The sequence below is a fragment of the Amyelois transitella genome, chromosome 3 (assembly GCF_032362555.1).
Source record: "Amyelois transitella isolate CPQ chromosome 3, ilAmyTran1.1, whole genome shotgun sequence".
Taxonomy (NCBI): Eukaryota; Metazoa; Arthropoda; class Insecta; order Lepidoptera; family Pyralidae; genus Amyelois; species Amyelois transitella.
The window spans coordinates 6,605,563-6,627,179 of record NC_083506.1 but is presented as its reverse complement, the minus strand read 5'-3'; the positions used below and the strand labels follow the sequence as shown (position 1 = coordinate 6,627,179).

The following is a 21,617-nucleotide window of genomic DNA, read 5'->3' as shown; positions in this document are numbered from 1 at the left end:
GTACGCATTTGTTTATTATATTTATTGCCCATATTTGATTGTATAAAATTAGAGATATAAAAGAACTTTTTTCCATTTTTATGTTGTATTAATAGATATGAATATAAAATTTTCACAACTGAGAAAATAATTCAATTTTAAGGAACGTTTATAAACATATTTCACTCTTTCTCAATTGATAAACATATAAGTCTAACATATCGTTTTATGTTGTAGACGTATCTGTTTATTTAAATCGGTTGAGAGTCTTCATTTGATTTTCTTCTCTAGAACGATCTGGTGATACCACCTTCACTGTAACATCATATTTCCGTGTTCCAAGCGATAAAAGTTTAGGTAGCTTTTGTTAGCAATTTTTTATGTAAATCATTCAGAGTATAACCAAATTATACAAATAATATGACACAGAACGGTAAACATTTCTAATATTCTATATTTTCATTGTCCATATTACTTAAAATAAAATTATATTTTGTAATATACATAGTTTTGATATCTTTAGTCGGTTGAAGATATAATAAAATTTTGTATTCTGTTATGAAATTAACAATGCATCTTAGTGCATTGAGATTGAATTATTTTTTTGTGGTCAGATAATGAACTTCAAAAAGGATTTTTTTAAAGTGTATGAATTTAAAAAAGGAAGTCCATATAATACAAAATTCCTATTAACTATCTGGCATGCATAAAAAAGAATGCAAAGCTATGTAAACATTAGTCATAATTTATTCAATATAGATACTTAACCGAAATTAAAGAGAAGCCTGAAATAAGCCATTCCAGTATGATAACGTTCTGACATGAGTCTGGGAATGTATCGGTGATCGCCGCTAACGCTAATGATCGCAGTCGCTCGTTAATCGTCTCGCTTGTCTGCCAATGGCGCGCGGAAGCGGGCATTACTTCCAGAAGCCTCTTTGTCAACTGTTTGTGAAGCTTCACATTGCATTAGTAAGTAGCTTCCAAGCCATATGTTATCTACGCGGGTGCATTCTTATCTCAAAAAGTGAAAAATAGAAAGAAGTAGAAGGATGTCAGCAATCGTGTCTGGAGCTAAGAGACGTAGCCATTTTCACCGGAAGTCGAATACTATTTCCGGTCTCAATGACGCTACGTCGGCAACATAATACTCGTTTTCGTGTATTCACATTTTCTGGAAGTTTTTACTAAAAGAATTAATAAGAAACGCAGCAGAAATTTATCGACTGTAACTGGTCATGCCATGGTGCCGTCTAAAAGATGAAGAATAGAACCTTTAAAGCAGCGTTTCCAACAATGGAGTAGACAACACGCACGGTCCCCGCCCGACGTATGATTATCTACGAAACAGGGCAATAAATGATTTCACACTCCATTCTGTCAAATATTCATTTGAAACTTCACAGCACTGTGATAGATAACAATGAAAGTAGATTTTCGTAGAAAATAATTCTGTGCTGGTGTTAGCGGTCATCGTGTTTGAATTTGGACTCGGGTGCACTTGATATCTTGTATGTGATGTGATCGATGGTGCCACTCCCGGTGGTTAGCGCCTACAGCTGCCCATCCATTTATATTGTTTGTCTTAAAAATGATTTATTATCAATCTCTTTGTCTTTTTATTTTCGATTTCTTCGTGTTTTGTTATGAGATATATTCTCGTAATAATATGATGCTATTTTTCCTTTTCTATTTTCATGTCGTGTATTCATGCCAATCGATCGAGGGATTAAGCGAAACATAGTTTTCGGTTAGTAGGTATATTGATATAGTAACATTGAAACATTGAAAAGTTTATACAATTTCGAATAAGGAATATGAGTAAAAATTTTGATAAAATAAATCGAAGTGAAATTGACATGCGACAAAGTAATAAAATGTGACAATATTTTGTTCGCGGATATTTATAGTAGGTATAACTAAACATGTATTTATGGTTTAAGTAAATATAATTTAATGTATTTATGCGTTCTATTTAGCAGGCTAAAACTGGTAGTGGTAATGTGTGCAAACTGATCAAGAGATGTGATATGGTACGGGCGGTCGTGTTTACCTAGATTCTCAGCGCTGGCGTTGACATCGTAGCGGTGATGCGAGACGGCGGGCTTGGCGTGCGGCGCGGGCGAGTGCAGCGAGGTGCTCTTGTGGCGGCGGATCGTCGGCAGCCGCGACACAAAGGACGCATTGTTCTTGAACGAGGCACTCATCACGCGACTGCCAAATATACACACACTAGTCACTTGCCGCTTTGTCTCTCCTTAAGTACAATTTCGTTGGATGCATATAACTCAAAACAGAATGTAGTGCCGCTGCCATTCTATTCTTAAGCATTTATTTATTAGTATACCAAATTCAGACAAAGAATTTGATATAAAATACCAACTGAACTAAGTTGTTCTCATAGCTACGAGGTCGTAGCAAAATCGTACCGAATAAAGTGTTCATTTTCCTCTAGTATTTCCTTATTCTGAAAATTTATGAGAGAGGGAATTGATGACGCTTTCATTTGTCCCAATTGGGTCAGAAGTCAGATCAATAAGTGAAAGATAACATTAAGTACTTATTCTTTTAAAGATTAATTATATTCTGCACTTAAATATTGATAATTAAATATATTTGTTGATAACAATATATGGCCTGTTTATAGGATAACAGTAAATTATTTTTCGCTGACTGTTTGTAATAGAGTTATTTTGATACATGATCAATATAGGTAATAAAGATAAACTATAGAAGGTTCATATAAGCAAACAAGTAGCCACTAACCTTATAATTAAAAATCCAGTAAGTGTGTAAATACTACCCTTCTACACACATGAGTAGGTATAATGAAGTACATATCATGTATACATGTTATATTATGTGTACATTATACAGCGCTGCGAACTACGCTCTCTTCATTTTAAATTCTAATCAAGCTTTTACAGCGAACACCATTTAGGTAAACTAGTGTTCATATTTTATTTAGCGCATAAATTAATGACTTTTAAATAAGCTTGTTAGTATTACCGCTTAAAAGGAATATTTAGTTAATCACGTAGCGGTGCTAAAACCATGAAATACGTTGTATAATTGTTTATCTTTAAGATTTCGACGCACTTGCGAACCGACGTAAATCGTTATAATCCGTCGCGAATTTGCAATGCGGCTACGTTACTTAATTGCAACAATGTATGAAATAACCAGCACCCATTAAGTGATGGTTGCAACTTTGTTACTCGGCCACTTATTAAAAAAATAGAAATGGTTTTCTGGAGTTGCGTGAAACACCTAGGCTTGTCATTAGATGTATAAGTCGGTTTGTTTCAACATATTTGAGCGTGACACATTGTACATAACTTATATTTTCAATAGCTTCAAATCTAGTTTGAAATCGTTCATATTCCTCCTATAGTGATGATTGTTGGAACAAAGTATGAAAGTATATCTTCTTCCTCTTGGCTATAGTCCCGGATGCGTCCTCACCATTATGAAGAGGAGACCGGGGTATGCCTTTGACCATGGATCTTAGATTGAGTGAGTCAGGTTTTCATCACGACACTCTACACGAAGCGACTTTGCACGGGAACATAATTCGTATTGGTTAGATCATGGTTACATATCCAGTTGCGGGAAATGGCAGGTTACCTCACGATATTTTCCCTCACCGTAAGAAAAGTATGAAAGTATGTGTATCTATGTATTTCTGTATTATTGACAAATAAAACATTGATTTGATGACCTATTTGGCTCAGTTTCGTTCGTTCTTCGTTTATGACATGATAAAAAACTTGTTAGGTATGAGGAACAGTAATGTTGTTGTAATATTAATTTATTTTAAATGTTAACCTTCACCGCAAAATATTATATTATTAAAATATTTCATTAATAAAATAGCAGATTCTCAATGTAGCCGTTATTGAACATTTAACGTAAAAATGCATATGTAATGTTTTTGTTTTGTAAATGATCCTACCTTGTTTGTGGACTAGGCAGTGGAATTTGATGTATCTTCCACGTCGCTATACTCATAGAATGTTCGTCCGCGGCGTAACACCTCCACAACGCTTGTATAAGCGTGGCGGCTGGTTGGCGTCTCCGTATCATGTGCTTCTGTCGTTGTTGTTGTTGTACTTTAAGGGCAAACCCAGATCCGAGAATACCCTATTGCAATTAAAAATTAATTTGTGGTAGTTATTAATTTTAAAAAAAAGTAACTTTACAAGTTTCTAAAAAAATATTAAGAAAGCTTACGCTATAAAAAACAGCTTTTCTCATTGATGTGAGCAGTTTTTATAAAGTTTATCTAATTTTGAAATATTTATATATATATAGACATAATAACGTCTTTATCCCTTATAGGGTAGACAGAGCTATAGTCTTGATAAGACTGGAAGGTCATGTTCGGCTGTTTGCCTTTATGATGAAAATGTAATTCAAGTAGTGAAAGATTGCTAGCCTATCGCCTGAAACATGTAAAGTCTCAAAAACAATCTTTGTCAATAATATAACAAGATAATGTAAGTAGTTCTCACAGCAGGGAGCGCAAAGAAGGATATTCCTAGCAGCGCACAGAAGGACGCGATAAACTTCCCCTGCCAGGTCTGCGGGACCATGTCGCCGTACCCTACCGTGCACAGCGTGATCTGCGGGGAAACATATACTTACATACATTCGTAATATCAAGCATTTTTTAGTCTACGAAGTTTGACTGACAATGACATCATGTAATTATAAGGTGTAAGATTTTGACAAAGGTAAAATTTACAAGAACTCAAAAAATGTGAAGGCTGGCAATAGACCTACACTTTTTGTAAAAAGAAATATATGTATGTATGTATTAAAGTTCATAGGGGTATGCTCTAATTTCATCTTTATTCCTTTTTGGGTCTGTTAGTTATCTAGCTTTAAGATTCAGAATAACCTTAGAGAAAATAACGTTTAACAACAGTTTCTACAATGAAGGACATTGGAATACTTACCACACCCCACCATAACGCCTCGGCAAAATTTTTAAATTTTGTATCTGCTACATCTTTTTCTGCCAAATACACCAAAAATGAAGCAAATATTAATCCGAGGAAGCCGATGTAGAGTGTCGTGATGAGTTCCTGAAAAAATACACTTTCGTTATAAAAATCTTTCATAACATTTTGCTTTGTATAAAATTAATACACGGCAGTTGTATGTGGTTCGGCGATGGAATAAAATGAATGCCGGCTTTACGCGAAGTTCTGAGTAAGGGATTTTTCTGGTACATTAGACAAGTTGAATGTAATAAAAGCAGTGATTTATAAAAACGAGTCTCCCGGCTCTATAGAAGACGTGAAAAATAAATAAATGTTACCGTTACAGAAATAAAAATGCTGAACACGGCCTATCAATCTTTTCAAGACTTTTGGCTCTGTCTACTCCGCAAGGGATATAGACGTCACTATATGTATGTAAGTTACTGAACTAACACTGAATAAAGTTTACATGTTTCGTAGGTATAACGTGCTTAGGTTAATTATCAGGGATAGCCTTTGGTTTCAGTTCAGGTCACCATTATGACCTAACTCTATACGAGAAGTCAATTGTTTTTCTTTCATAACGCTATGTATAATAATTGTTTTATAACGCTATGCGGAGTCCGTGTAAACATATATCTACATAAAACAAACATTGTTGTATAAATAAACTGTGCTGACCACAATTTATCGTAAGACATATATAGATTCGCAACTTGTGCGTATAATATAATGAAATCTGACATATTAAGCAATGGAAGGCAGTACATTAACAAATTTTTTATAGTACATACGCGTACATCTTTTACCGTATTGTACTTTATAAATACTGTATAGTACTCGTACGTAGGTTACGTATACTGTACTTATAAGTATGTCTACATTTCCAAACAATTTTACATCGTTCTTTTTGTAGACAGTGCACCTAATATAGGTACTCGCAGCAGGAGGCGCGAAAATATCGTCGTGTCGGCCTATTAGCTCTGCATTGTGATCATGCAACTTTAACTGAACCGAATGTAAGTCGATATTGAGTCCACGTTAAGTTGGCCTTCTACCTCCCAGTCAAAAGGAAATTACCAAGCGGTTGCTAACTCAACACATACAAGAGTAGCTAACTTATTATCGTAATAATGAGATAAAACTAAGTTTTTTTACTTGGGTCTGCGGCTCCACTATTACGTTTTATGTAAATTTTAAGTAGTTATTGTTCTAGATACAAATTTATATATAGGTGGAATCTTACTATTCAGTGTACCACATAAATACACTGATATTGTATTGAATAAGTAGTGAGTTCACACGTTATAAAACAAGCTTAGCTCTCATAGATTTAAAAAAAAGTAAGTTCCCCTTCAAGTACGTTCATTTTGTTTTGAAGTTAAAAAGCGTATAATTTTATATTAATAAATGAGTTAATTAACAGACAAGGTAATGGACCATACGTAATTGTGTCAGAGAGCATCCATTATTAATCGCGCTCGCTCCGAAAGGGGATAGCGGAGGAATCCTTGGGATTCCTCAATCTTTGTACTTATTTTATTATTTATTACTAATTTTACACTGGTTTAATTTTCTTATTTAAACAAGTTTTAAATACATATTATCTAAGCGACCCAAAGAAGACAATGTATTTTGTTAAAATCGAAATGGGATTTAATACAAAATATCCTAATCACTTTTAAACGTTCTTCTTAACTTTTAAATATGTACTTAGAATATCTGTAGTAAAATAAGTAAAATTATCTGTATTAATATTTTGACAAAATTTACGCATATTTCTAAAATATATATTTTTCTTTTATTATTTAAGTTCACCTAGTAGCTTTATTCATTCATTCAGAATGTTGGTGTTATTTCCTTCTTGCATTATGTATAAGGGTCGATATAAAAGTCTAGTAAATGTATTCTGCCCATGCTATCTAAAAGCTGCGGCCTAGACTGATGACTATGCTAGGTTTTCTGCAGTGTTGGCCTAGATATGTTAATTTTGCGATAAGCGGTTGACTTCCAGTTTCATTTGTTAAGCGAAAGTTTTTGTAAATTACAACTCAAACTGACATAAAGTAGCTTCTTTCATGATGATAAATAACTGAATAATGATTGTCTGCAATTTATCCAAAGCAAATAATATAAATCTGCAGTGTGTTTAAATTAATTTATACTTACATACTAGCTGTTGCCCGCGACTTCGTCCGCGTAAATTTCGAGTTAAATCTTAATCAAATGTAAAAAACAATTCTCTATCCGTTTCAGTTAAAATTTTTAATGTACATAGACAAAATATTTTTACCGTTTTATTATATGTATAGGTATAGATAATAAAACAGTAAAAATATTTTGTATGTACATTTAGTATTTTTGATTGAAATAGATAGAGGGACACTTAGAATGAATAATAGAAAGCAAAAATATATTTTTTTAATTTCTTGTCTGTCTGTCTGTATGTATAATCACGATTATCTCCGAAAGTACTGAACCGATTTACTTCAAACTTTCAAAGTAAAATTTTATTATATATAACAATTTATTATTGAAGATCAGTGGCGGTGCTCCCAGTAGATTAAGACCATCACACTATAACAAATTAGGCACTCAAGAATATTTTAAATTAAACAAACTATTTTATTTTTACATATTTAGATGGAGCCTATAAATGGTGACCCCTACGTGATTTGAACACGCAACCGTCTGATCTGGAGTCAGACATGAGTTTGCCTGCAAATAAGTTACGAAATTTAAAATTCAAAGTCTTTTATCATTGTACGACAGCATTATACCTATAACATATAATTATAAGTGAAAATCAGTTTGATAATATCCTGGTTTATCCGCACATAACATGCGTAACGAAATATACGCGGACGAAGTCACGGGCAACAGCTAGTTTAGCAATATAATCTATGGCGAGAACCCTTTGGGCTAGTTTCGTAATAACGCGTGAGTGATACTAAACGTTACCTGTCTGTGAGCGTAAACAACCGAGCCGAGCAGTTTCCAGGTGCCCCCGCGCCGGTCCATGCGCACCATGCGCAGGATTTGAAAGAAACGCAGCCCGCGCAGCGCGGACGCGGCGAACACCTGCCCGGATGACCCCATGCCCAGCACCACCAGCGATGCCAGGATCGTGGTGACATCTAGTGGTGACAACATCACTCTTATATATATTTAAATTGGGTTTTAATAGTAAGTCAATATCTACCATTCGCCGATAACTGTGGTTGTCCATTTGACATTGTATGGATCAAATCCTGATGGAACGTCCATCGCCTAAAAAAGAAATCCCAAGTATATAGCCTTTCTCTTAGTCGCCTCTTACGACATCCATAGGAAAGAGTTAGAGTGGTTCTATTCTTTTTTCTATTGGTACCGGGAACCGCACGGCAAAACTTTCCTACTTTGATATTTTGTTTGTAATTTATCTAGGCTTATGTCACCTCACCTAAATGCTTGTTTTAGGAATAAAGTAGGCATTGCAATTTGTCGTACCGCGTATATACCTAGTAAGATTATAATCTCATATTATATATATCTCATAGTATAGATTATAACATCAGACCGATGACTAGTGACATGTATCAAGTAATTTAAATATTTCACTATCATTAAAACTTTCACTTTTACAACTATATTTCTGACGTATATATAGATCAAGAAAATTGGTGAAGCCAATCGTAAAGCTTTGAACAAATCTTGAAGAAGTTTACTAAATAAATGTGAATAGGAATTAATAATAAAGGGTTCGCTGAATAATTTCGGAAGGTTCATTTTATTGTTCCCAGTTGGTGTCGTGCGGCTATGTTTGTCAGTTAGGACGGTCTCGAGCGGGCTGGCTCCCCAGGGGGTCGAATGGCGGTCGCACGAAACTACTGCCAGCGAAAGAAGGCCGAAAATGCGAAGGTCAAAGCAGATTGGTCGCACCTGAAATAGGGTCACTTCGTCACGGTTTATAGACGGGACGTGACTTTTACTTGTATATGTTGAGCATGAAAGTACACTCCAATTGAACAGGACTGCTATATTTCGTGTTACAAATCTGTTTTGCGATATTTTTGTTGTTCTTTTATTTGTATCTTGTTTCTGGGATTTTACGGAGTGTATATCATTTTTAATATATTAATCTCAGTACGAAGAACATTCAAAACTGAATAAATGTAATAACTATCAACACACCTAATGACAGTAGGTTATCTCATACAATAGCATGACCGAATTTAGATTATCGGACAATTTTTTTGTATAATTTTACGCATTTATGCGATAATAAAAAGACAGCTTATTCCTATAAAAAAAACCTACAAAGCAAGCTACAAAAATAACTCATCCATTCTGGCATCAAAAAGTACCTGACAAATACAAATCCTTGTACCGTGGGTCTCCTATTTAGAGTCGTTGTTTTGTGTTTTATTATCAGGTTTTATAGAATTTATACACATAAAAGCATTTTTTCAAACTAATTTTCACAAAAATTAGATTTTTTTAAAGTATTTAAATTTCTACGGAAACCAACTCACAAATAAACTAAAGGGTTACATTACACTCATCCTTAGTTATACTAAGGATTATAGTAGTTTAGTTTATATTTTCTTTGTTTATAGTTTTATGTCGAATGTGCTTTTTAAACTATTTAAATTTAAACTTTGCTTTTTACTGTGTTCCATAACTCAAACAAAACAAATAGTACTAGGATGGAATTATTTGTTTGTTCGTCGGTGCATCCGTACCTGCTGAATTTCCCTTGGGCTTCTTTAAACATATACAATTGAATTGCATTGTTACCGGTATTTTAGTGGTGTTTTACAGGGAAAATTTAACACACAGATAATGCAGTTACTTCAAATTATAATTATAACATTTTATGTTATGCGAACTTATACATACGTTTTACTTGGCTCTTCAGTAAAAACAATAAAAAGTTTAAATTTAATTCTAATCTAGCTTGTTCTCACTGTTTTGTAATTGTAATAGCATACAATAATTTTTGATTATGCTGAGAAGATAAACATTACTATAATATTTATTCTTATTCTAAAACATATGGGTTTATTCTAGTTTATTTCATTGCTTGTACCATTATAAATAGGAATAATAGACTTGTATCTCATTTACATTGCTTATGTCTTTCAAACTTATGTTTCAGATACCTCAATGATAATACATAGATATGATAAAACTTTTCAATATTTATGTTAATACGAAGGTTTCACCGAAAAGATCGGGAATAGAAAAAGAAAAACAAGGGTAATTCAATATTTTGTATTATCATTGTTTTTCAAAGTTTTCTCCCTGACAAACGATGCATACTTATTTGCATTCGATCGAACCAATTGTTATAATAGTAATTGCAGTCTGATGTGGACATAGTCGAAACAGCCGATTTGTAAGCAACGACTGCCTGTTCTGAGCCTTAAAACCGTGGACCACGTTGATTTTTGGGAACGTAATATAATCAATGCAGCGCATTATCGTGGTGCAAGATTGTGCGACGGTTTTGATTATATTATGACGGGAAACAATACAGCGATAGTTATTCGCGCACTATACGCCACACTACGGGGGCTGAAATGATGTTGTTTACTGCAGTTAGAGATATTTGAACTGTCGTTGTGGAGCAGGCAGACACCAACTAACACGAGCCGACTAATATATAACGACGATACCGAGCGAGAAACAAATTTTATGACACCTAATTCTTCGTGTTAAATGATTTGTGGGGCCGTCACACCAATGCTGATAGAAGCGCGAATCTGCTCGTATGTTACATGTCTAATGTTCTATTATTAGTTGGCGAACAGCATCGACATTTTCTTGTGTTTACTGCTGTTTTTGGCCGACCAGTAAAACTGTGGTGAAAAAAGAACGTTCATGACGAATATATAGTGGTTGTACTGGGTGCTTCATAAATAGAAACAAGTTCGGAAAGACATTGTTTTTGAGATAAACCTCGACGAAATTTGTGACACAATATCACACGAAAATGTTTCCGCGTATTCTCCATTTTGCTCAACGATATAACTTATTTATTAATTTCAAAAATGGGATTGTGTTTAGAATAATATTGCATTTCATACACCAAAGTGATTTTTGTCTAATTATTCCTGATCATTTCGTGTGGCTCTCGTGTCTATGCCACCTATCGGAGAATACCATTCAATCATTTGTATAAATTAAAGAGTAATTATGTTGATAGCATAAAATGCATTTCATTTTAATGCTTTGATTTTATTACGACATACTTAAGGCGACTTACCTATAATACAAAACGGCCGCCTCAGGAATTTGAGGCGCCCCATTGAACCTTGATACCGAGAGCGACATCCTGATGACCACAACCTACAAAAAACAATATATTTAAATACAATGTATATCGTAGATACAGGTTATTGTAATGTTGTAAATTTAGCGCATTTCAGAAGAAGTAAGCCTTATAGTACAATGATCTGATCATGTGTAGGTATTTAGGTAGTATTAAACATATTGATAAATTATAAGTTCGTAGGATCTATTATATTTTGTTACTCTTAGATATAACTGCAAAGGTTCTATTCTGGCGACCCCGTACAGGAAAACGAAGTGTGGGTAAACCAGCTGCCAGATGGTCGGACGATATCAAAAAGACGGCAGGGCCGACCTGGACCAGGATCGCCGCATTAAGATCAAAGTGGAAATTCATTGAAGAGGCATACGTTCAGCAGTGGACAAAAATATGCTGAGAAGAAGATATAACTGCAACATGTTACTTATTCTACTACGTACCTACATTTATCACGTTCACACCTTGGTCGTAAATATTCAGCAGCACTTACAATTTTCGTCCTTTTAAGAACGTCGCCAATTTCCCTGTCACCTTTTATATATTTGAGTCAACATTCGATGTGTTAATACTTCATACTTACAAGCGATTTCATCGCTTAGCATCTGATTGTTCTTAACCTGACCTCATTGTATGGAATAATTTTCAATTTCATTTGTTATGTGAATTATACTTCAAAAAATCATGCCGTGTGCTGTTATTTCTCTTTCAAGTTATAATTTGATTGAAATGTATATAAATCTATCAGTAAGAGTACAAATAAGTCGGCCATAACTGTCCGAAATGAAATATGAGATACAGCAAACAGAGTGAGAAAAGTAACCGAACTCACGAGATATAAAATAGATCTTGTTTGTTTTATGATATTCCGTAAATATTTATTTCATTAACGGTTATGAAATCATTCATACGTAAAATAAATAAACCCGTGTTATTATTTTATTCCGGGCTCAAATCGCGTATTAGTTATCTTTACCGAAATTATTTATATTCATCATGTTGGCTACTGAGTTTATTTGACAGGGAGCGTATACGCGAATTTATAAGATTATATTTGATGGAAATCCCATGGTTAGTGAACGTGATAAATACATATGTATGAAAACATGGAGTATTAAATACCTATTATCTTTGATGCTTACTTACTACAAGAATTTATCAGTATACAACGAAATAAAAGTAAATTGAGAGAACAAGAGCACCTAGCAACGAATAAAAAGAAAAAATAATGCAGCAAAACTCGTTGAGGCCGAGCAATCCGTCTACATTGAGTGACGAATCACTTTACGCGCGAAAAGCTCTCGGAGCTTATCTACGAGTGCGTCACTGTTTGTACTGGGTGCTTATGTCTGTTCACTAAAGTATTTTTGGTTATGCTCCAAGATGGTCGCAGATATTTGTTCACCATTGTTGGTACAATTCATTCATAAAGTTTAAAATAAACTCATATGCTCGTCTAGAAATACAGCACATTTTTTCCAAAGCATAAACGAAACTGAATATTAAGTTTTTGGGGAATACTTTTATATAACGCACAGTTCAATTATTTCACCTTAAAAAGAATTCGATCGCGAACCAGATGACAACGACAGTTTCCATGTAGAATAGGACAATTCCAGCTTTTGCTTCGTATTCCTCGATGGTAGAGAATACGGAAAGTGACAGGCACATGAACACCATCAGGAACCTGCAATAAAGTCTATTAAAATCACTGTTCTTATGTACATATATTAAGTTACTAACTTCATTAGGTGTGTAGATTAATGCTACATCACGTTAACATAAATTTTCAACCTTAGCTTTCCTAATTGGATTTAACAGGGTTCATGGAGAGTTGGTTGAACACGGAACATAATTACATACATCTGTTTGCTCTCACGACACGTGGGATGTTGTAGTATTTTAATTTAGTCGAGTTAATGGCGGAGCTTGGTATATATGAAGTTCTCCTTGTTTTATAATAGACAATAAAAGTGTTTTGTTACTGCGAAAAATTCTCGATAAACATTCAAAGAATGGGAAGATAAGCTTGTTGTGCTCTATACACAAATAACACAAGTGGGTTAACGTCTGAAGGGGACGACTTACACAATCATATGATAAAGGACAGCTTTTGCCCCCCTTGGTCGTTCGAGGAAGTTGTAGAACTTGGACTGTAAGCGGCGGTATCGCGCGTCGCGACGCGTGGCGCGGTAGCTGAGCGGTTTGCCGAGCAGCGACATCCGCGGCGTCGCCAGCCGGTCGCCGCCAATCTTACTCTCACTGCAACCAACGATACCGCAAACCCTTTTACTCTTGACAATTTGGCCACCTGTGCCGCTGGGTCGGTGCGCCTAAACTTTTATGGTATTGAAACACAGGTGTTTCGGTGGTCTCGTCAAACAAATGACACCATATGTCGATCTGTTTACTTGTTAATTAATTTGAACGTACCTATAGCTTTCCACATACCTACTTGTATAATCTGATGTGTTTTGATTAGTTCCTTACTCTTTCTTAAATAATATATCTTTTACCAGCTAAGGAGAGTGCTCCTACTCTACCTCTGCTTGTATGTTTACGCTAGTATCAGAAAGTTGTGGACACATTTAATATAGGAATCGTTCCTGTTTAAAATGTTGGAAAAAGGATTTTCAGAGGAAGAGTCACATTATAAGTGAAAAGGTTCTTATATCCAGTTAGATGCATAGTGTATTACAGGAATTCTACTGTAATACACCAACTATCCGAAATAGTTTGCTACGCATACCTAGATAAACCTAGCGACTATTATATCCTATAAGCCCTGACAGATCATTGTCACTCTATTACGGCGCTGCCGTCGATCTAATTTACTATGCATATTGGACACTGATTTGATATCCGCTGCATCACTGTCACCTCAAAATAAAATTATATAACGTTGCTATTAGTGGAATATAGAATAACATGTTCAAAAATTACTAAGATATTGTGGCGACAATTGTAACCGAACGGACACAGAATGTTAGCAAGCCTCTGAACACAGAATTTTAGTGTAAACAATGGTTATCAATTCCGATTTCAACACTTAAACAATAACGATTAAACAATCTTTACAGCGAAAAGTTTATCCAGAGGAAACGGAGTCGAGCCGTGGCAATAAACTAGAGTTTGCGGCAAAAAGCCACGGTGTTGCCAACGGGTGTGCTTCAGTTTCAATTCCATTTTTTTATTTTTAACACTACCTACCTTTTGTTGTATAGCGTACCTAACGTAAAAGTTACTGTTCATGGCTTTGCAAAATATCTCGTTGTTTTATTTTATTTAATCTATGAAAACTTTAGCTACACTATAGACTAACATAGATATCACTACAAATGTATCGTTTAAATGCAAACAAAAATAGCGATAATCAACAGCATCACGTCCACATTGCATTCTAAAATAAAGCACAATAACATGTTCTGAGCATTAGTAACATAGGGATTAGAGTACCCAATTCATAAATGGAAATGTTTCAAGGTACCTGGGTTGGAATCCTACATACATACATACATATGGTCACGTCTATATCCCTTGCGGGGTAGACAGAGCCAACAGTCTTGAAAAGACTGAATGGCCACGTTCAGCTATTTGGCTTAATGATAGAATTGAGATTCAAATAGTGACACGTTGCTAACCCATCGCCCAAAAAAGAATCCCAAGTTTGTAAGCCTATCCCTTAGTCGCCTTTTTATGACATGCATGGGAAAGAGATGGAGTGGTCCTATTCTTTTTTGTATTGGTGCCGGAAACCACACAGCACTATTGCAGTCAATTCCATACCTGCTATTATAGATAATTTCCTAATGGTTACCTATTCGTGTAATTATCTGGTCTGTTTTGTTTGTAAACTCTTTATTGCACATAAAAAGTAATATAACAAAATACAAAACAGTCGTGGGATTTAGAAGCATAATAAAGAAAGTGTGTATGCCTTTATATAACCTTGAAGTCCTGGGTTTACCAAATGACTATGGCTATAGATAGGACGCAACCGGAGTCAGGAGAATGGTGAAAAGTTAACTTATGCTATGGGAATTGTAGAATAGTTAAAGAAATTTAGTATTTATTTAAACAAAATGTGTTTATGTTATTTAATGGTTTTAAGATTTCATTAAATTCTATAAGATGCTTCGTTATGTAGAGAGAATCAATATATAGTTAAAAATATAGATGAAATAATAATGATGAAATTATAGTGCCGTGTGGTTCCCGGCACCAATAAAAAAAAGAATAGGACCACTCCATCTCTTTTCCATGGATGTCGTAAAAGGCGACTACGGGATAGGCTTATAAACTTGGGATTCTTCTATTAGGCGATGGGCTAGCAACCCGTCACTATTTGAATCTCAATTCTATCATTAAACCAAACAGCTGAACGTGGCCTATCAGTCTTTTCAAGACTGTTGGCTCTGTCTACCCCGTAAGGGATAAAGACGTGATCATATGTATGTATGAAATAATACTATGTAGATAAGACAAAATACAGTAGCGGGCAATGGAAGGAAAACTTTTTCAGTTCGGTCTTCACAAAAACAAATATATGTATATGTAGATATTATTTATTATCATCATATGAGTAGTACATAAAAAACAGAAATGTATATGACTTTATTTCTGATTTCTACGGAATAGTATATAGGTATGTAGTAATTAATTAATCAGTTAATTTTTACATTTAACTGCTGGTGCTGCCCCTATAAATAACTTCTAACTTCTTAAATAATTATATTTTTTTTTGGTAAATAATAAATGCTTAATTGTTCTTTATTTGTTATTTAGTAAGATTAAGTGTGCTTCAGTCATTTTATCAAATTTTATTGTCTAAATTGAAAATAAAATATGTTCTAAAAAAATTCTTCCAAAATTGGATGGATCCAATTTGTTTTTGGTAGAAAATGCTATATCTTTTTATGTGTTATTGATAAATGAGCATAGATAAGGTAACAAACGAGACGTTAGTGTAAATTCGTTAATGAACCTCGTAACTGCCGTAAGGGCGGGTGCTTCATGTTTGCGATTTCGTTACCATGGCGCGAATAGTGAAAATGATACAAACATTTGCCATAAGTATTTCAAACGGTTTTTACGGAACTTAGATTTCAAAATGCTTATCTAATTAACGCAGAACGTAGCACATTATCTAGAAGTAAAACAAACTACTTTTCTGAGGTCTGGCGATTCTAAGACTGAATTGCAATGGAGAGTAAGAATTTTTGGTAGACATACAATGATTTAACTTTGGTACGAGTATTTATGTCTAGGCGAAATCATGAATATATAGGTTGAACTTTCCAACTTAGGGTTATAATATGGTACGAATCGAGACTGAAACTGATAAGTTTCAGAATAATCTAGTTTCTTAGACACTATCTAGAAACCACTTTGCCCTATCTATATATATACATTCAGTCAAAAAAGTATCGGGAATGGATTATTTATTTATGGTTCCAAATTCAAATTTTTGTTTTTTTTTGTTGTTGTTAGATTGGCACAACTGTTTTCCATTTTGGCGCGGAGTTTGAGTTGCATCTGTTGTTTACATTAAATACAGTGCTATTTTTAGTTATATCATATCTAGTGTGTATTGCTAATTTCATAATGGATAAAAACATCGAACAAAGAGTTTGTCTTAAATTTTGCATTGCCAATGGAATATCGTGTTCGGAGTCACTGAAAATGTTACAGAAGGCTTACGGTGAATCGACTTTATCAAAAACTCGTGCTTATGAGTGGTACAAAGCGTTCAAAAGCGGTCGAGATGTGATGGAAGATTTGCCTCGCTCTGGTAGGCCATCAACGTCTGCAACTGAAGTTAACATCGCAAAAGTGAAGGAAATAGTGACTGAAAATCCTCATTCAACTTTGAGAGAGATAGCCACCGAACTTTCTGTATCTCACGAGTCGATCCGTACCATTTTAACTAATAATTTGGGTATGAAACATGTTGCCGCTCGGCTAGTCCCAAAAGACCTGAATTTTTTTCAAAAACTCAATCGCATGAGAGTCGCTGAGGACATGCTAGAACGAGTCAATTCCGACCCAACATTCATGAAACGCATTGTTACTGGTGACGAGACGTGGGTTTACGAGTTTGACATGCAAACTAGTCAACAAGCTTCGGAGTGGCGCCTTCCAACTGAATCGAAACCGAAAAAACCACGCCAAAGTCGTTCAAAAGTCAAAGTCATGTTGACTGTTTTCTTTGACTATCGCGGTGTTGTGCACTCGGAATTCTTGCCGGAAGGTCAAACGGTAAATAAGGAATATTATTTGAGTGTTATGCGGCGTTTAAGAGAGCAAATCCGACGAAAAAGGCCAGATTTGTGGAAAGAAAATTCTTGGATTTTGCACCATGATAATGCACCTTCGCACAAGGCCATCATTGTGAACGAATTTTTAACCAAACACTCAACAAATACCATCGAGTAACCACCATATTCACCAGATATGGCTCCAGCCGACTTTTTTCTTTTTCCTAAACTCAAATTACCACTTCGTGGCACCCGTTTTCAATCGGTAGAAGACATAAAAGAGAATTCGCGGCGAGAACTGACCTCAATTCCGGAAACAGCGTTTAAAAAATGTTTTGATGATTGGATTATTCGTTGGCGTAAGTGTATCGTTTCTAAAGGAGCATATTTTGAAGGTGATAAAATAAATTTGGATGAATAACAAACAGTTTGTGTATTATTGATCTTTTCCTGCTACTTTCTTGACAGAGTAGTATACATATAATAAAACAGTAAAAATATTTTGTCTGTACATTCAGTATTTTTGACTGAAATGGATAGAGGGACACTTAGAATGAATAAAAGAAAGCAAAAATATTTTTTTTAAATTTTGTTGTCTGTCTGTCTGTATGTATGATCACGATCTCCGAAAGTACTGAACTGATTTACTTAAAACTTCAACCAATTGCTTTGTTTTAACTCAGAAAAACATTTAAAGTTTGTTTCATCAAAATCGGTTCACTAAAAAAAGTTGAATGAAAAAATGAAGGTCATTTGAATGAACTCAAGGCATGAGTTTGCCTTCAAATAAGTTTACGCGGAAAATTTCGAAATTTACGCTAACGAAGTCGCGGGCATCAGCTAGTTAATATAAATAAAGGCATATTAGAAAAATGTAAAAAATCGACTTATTCACAGGAAACATACAGCACAGAAAACACACACTGAAAAAATACATGGATAGTGCATTTGAATAGCAAGAGCATGAAATATTTAATATTTTTGTTTTCTTTGCGTAAGTCTTGAAGGGTTTAAAAATACATGCACAAGTCTTGAATGCAACCCGTAGTTCTCGTTCTTCCGTACCTACGTCAATGTTAGAATAATTACATCCCAAGTTTGATTCTAGCCTAACTAACTTCTGAAACGACATTCATGTTTTTTTCTATCATTATGCCAAACTAACAATATCACGTGGTGTGTAATGGGGCACACGTTGATTCTTTGGTTATGACCGTATGGAATGATACAGTAATTAAATGTATTTCATACAAATCGATACCGTCTGTGAGTACTGCGCCGAGATCGTGCCGAGACCACCAGGGGCATTGATGAATAATTTTAAAGACTCAGCCAATCTTAAATTCCATAAAGGCTTGGCTTTAAAGTGTAACTTAATTAAACCCTTTATTTATTTTATAATTAGGACTCAATACGACTACTTATATGTTTGTTAGATTTTTTTAGAATTTATTTATTCTTCTTAATTTGAAAGAATATGGTTCCATATCTACTCGTACCAGGCCAAGATCAGATAGGAACTTGGAAAAATCGAATAATCCCTTATAAGTAGGTTTTTTAATGGATTTGGCAATATTTATTTAATACAATAACTAAAACTATTCAAACATTTGTACATATATTCCAGTATCTGGATAAGGTAATGGAAAATTAAAGGCCGGCCAAGTGCAAGTAGGACTCGCGCACGAAGGGTTCCGTACCATAATCATGTTCACCTTTCTATCAGTTTATTAAAATCGACCAAAATTGCTTAAAAAATAAGTTTGTTGTATGAGATATAATAATTATTTTATTATTTATTTTGAGAGGTAAATAACAACAAAAATTTCAGCTTTCAAGCTATCACTGTTTATAAGATACAACCTGGTGACCGATAGGGCCCCGTATTTACTTTTAGGTACGGAGCCGTAGTAAGTAAGTTTATTGTTCACGTAGGCCTCAGTCCATGGACTAAACTTACGAGTAGCCTCTTGTATGCCTCAGTAACTAACGCTAAAACTGAAACGTAGGCGGTCTAAAAACGTTTACCTATAGGAAGGTAATGAATTAATTTTAACTTTTTGGTTCAGAAACTTGATTTCTGATTTTAATATTATGTATTTATTTATATTTCTTATCTGGCTCAGAGAATCAGCATTGCCAATTGCCCTCAAGTTGTTGCTATATATTGTACAATTTGTAAATTTAATTTTAATTTGTAATCATCTTTTTTTAATAAGTAATTTTAGTCTGTAGTCTTAATTCTTAATTTCTTATTTATTTGTATAATACCAATATAAAACGAAATTTATTTGTAGCTTATTTATAGTAAATGTAAAATGTTAAAATAAATCCTTGTTTATTAAAATTGCTCAATAGGTACTTTTTGATAAAGTGAATTAGAAGATAAGAGAAATGAATGGAAAAATATTACTAATACATTCATCTCTGTAATAGCTCTCAAGAGAACGATATCTTACCATGAGTGAAAAGTGAAGTAGGAAATTATTGGTCTTTCCTCAAAATAATTTCAAAATCTATAGTGTTCTTGTATAAGCAAAAGTGACGTCATAAATTGTACTGTAATTTCTATGTCTCTAGCGGAATATGCTGTGTTCCTCCTTAATTATTTTCTTCTCGCTCAATAATAAAGAGAAAAGATTTTTATTTTTGTTTGTACAGATCAACTAAAAATTTACTGGACTGATTCTGTCAAAATTGGTACAGAGATAAAATACCTTTAGGAGTAACAGAGGCTTTTCTGGAAATTCCACCAGAAGTGAGGTTTCGCTAGCAAAAACTACTTTATAACAGTTTTAAAAACATTGAAGTTCTCTTTTAACGTGACGTTTAATATTCTGAAAATCCCAATCCTACTATCCTAAATGCCAATGTATGTAAGAAAGAGTGTGTGTCCTTTGGAATTTGCGATGTCGCTTTAAGTGCCATCTGTACTAAATTAAGAAAAAGCTAGTGTTTTAAAGAAACGTTCTTAAACACGATAGGTATTGTTTGATACCTACGGTGCTACAGAGTTAATTTGTAGATTAATAATTCTGTACTTGCGCTAGAGTTAATAGGCCATTAACACTCCATGTATATGAATAGCATGTTTAAAGTGTATAATGAAAGGAATTGAATTTTCTTTTCTTGTAAGGGTATCCAAGTAATTCATAAAAAAATATAAGTAGCGGTAAAATAAAGCCTAGACGTCGGAACTAACCTAACAACACAAATAAAACGCCTTTATAAATTAAACGTTTAGTTTAAAAAAATCGTTGTAACATCATCCTATCCTATACTATAAAACGAGCAATATTTGTACATGAGTTTTCGAAAACGGCTGTAACGATTTAATCGAAATTTGAAATATATGTGCATAAGGAGATAAACAATCGATTTAGCTAGGTCCCATTTCTGGGAAAACTAGTTTTGTCCTTATTTTCACCCAAAACCCAAAATTTGCCGCCGTCGTCGTTTGCATAGAACTGTGGGCCGCTGGTCAGAGCGGTTTTACGTCAGACTGCCTGAGTTCGATTCCCGGCAATGGATAGTTTTTTTTCTTTTCACTACTTTTTATGGTTTTTCTAACATCCAATGAGCACCGCTCGGTCAGGCGAAAAATTTGTTTAATTTTTATAGCACATCGTTTTTTGATATGAAGTCACTATAAGCTCAGTTATGCATTTGAAACGTTGTCAATGATTTACCTACTCTTAATTATATGATAAAGATAATACTTATATTGAGAGTATTTATTTATTTGCTTCATAAACCGTCAGTTATGTGTTACAGGCAAGGAAAGTAATGATTTTTTTATTCAAACACAGCAATGATCACTCAGTTTTGAAAATGGCTTATGTTTTTGCCAGAACCATTAAAAGATTTATACAGTATCTTGCTGGACCAGTTACATAAGAGTGTTTTGCTTGATGTTGAAAAAATGGTTTGTAGAATATTTTATAGAGAAACGCCGTAGATATACGGAAGAAAACAGTAAATAGAGGAATCGAGAATTTGAACTTTTCATTATTTTTTCATCTCAAAGTTATCGCATAGAATTCTAGCTACAGCAAATAAAATTAACTAATTTGTTAGAAT

The 21,617-nt window shown here is 34.2% G+C and overlaps 1 protein-coding gene across 5 annotated transcripts in view; it reads right to left on the bottom strand.

Annotated features, from left to right (window-relative positions):
- The window catches only part of LOC106135516 (potassium voltage-gated channel subfamily KQT member 1), a 38,502-nt gene that overhangs the window by 15,656 nt on the left and 1,229 nt on the right, over positions 1–21,617 (bottom strand). For all 5 annotated transcript variants that reach the window (XM_060950933.1, XM_013335851.2, XM_060950936.1 and 2 more), the window contains 8 exons: positions 13,369–13,542; positions 12,833–12,967; positions 11,218–11,300; positions 7,929–8,104; positions 4,941–5,069; positions 4,494–4,604; positions 3,935–4,122; positions 2,033–2,193 (listed from right to left, as the gene is read on the bottom strand). In XM_060950933.1, coding sequence (XP_060806916.1) covers positions 2,033–2,193; positions 3,935–4,122; positions 4,494–4,604; positions 4,941–5,069; positions 7,929–8,104; positions 11,218–11,300; positions 12,833–12,967; positions 13,369–13,542 — 1,157 coding nt within the window. The remainder of the gene's footprint in view (positions 1–2,032; positions 2,194–3,934; positions 4,123–4,493; positions 4,605–4,940; positions 5,070–7,928; positions 8,105–11,217; positions 11,301–12,832; positions 12,968–13,368; positions 13,543–21,617) is intronic.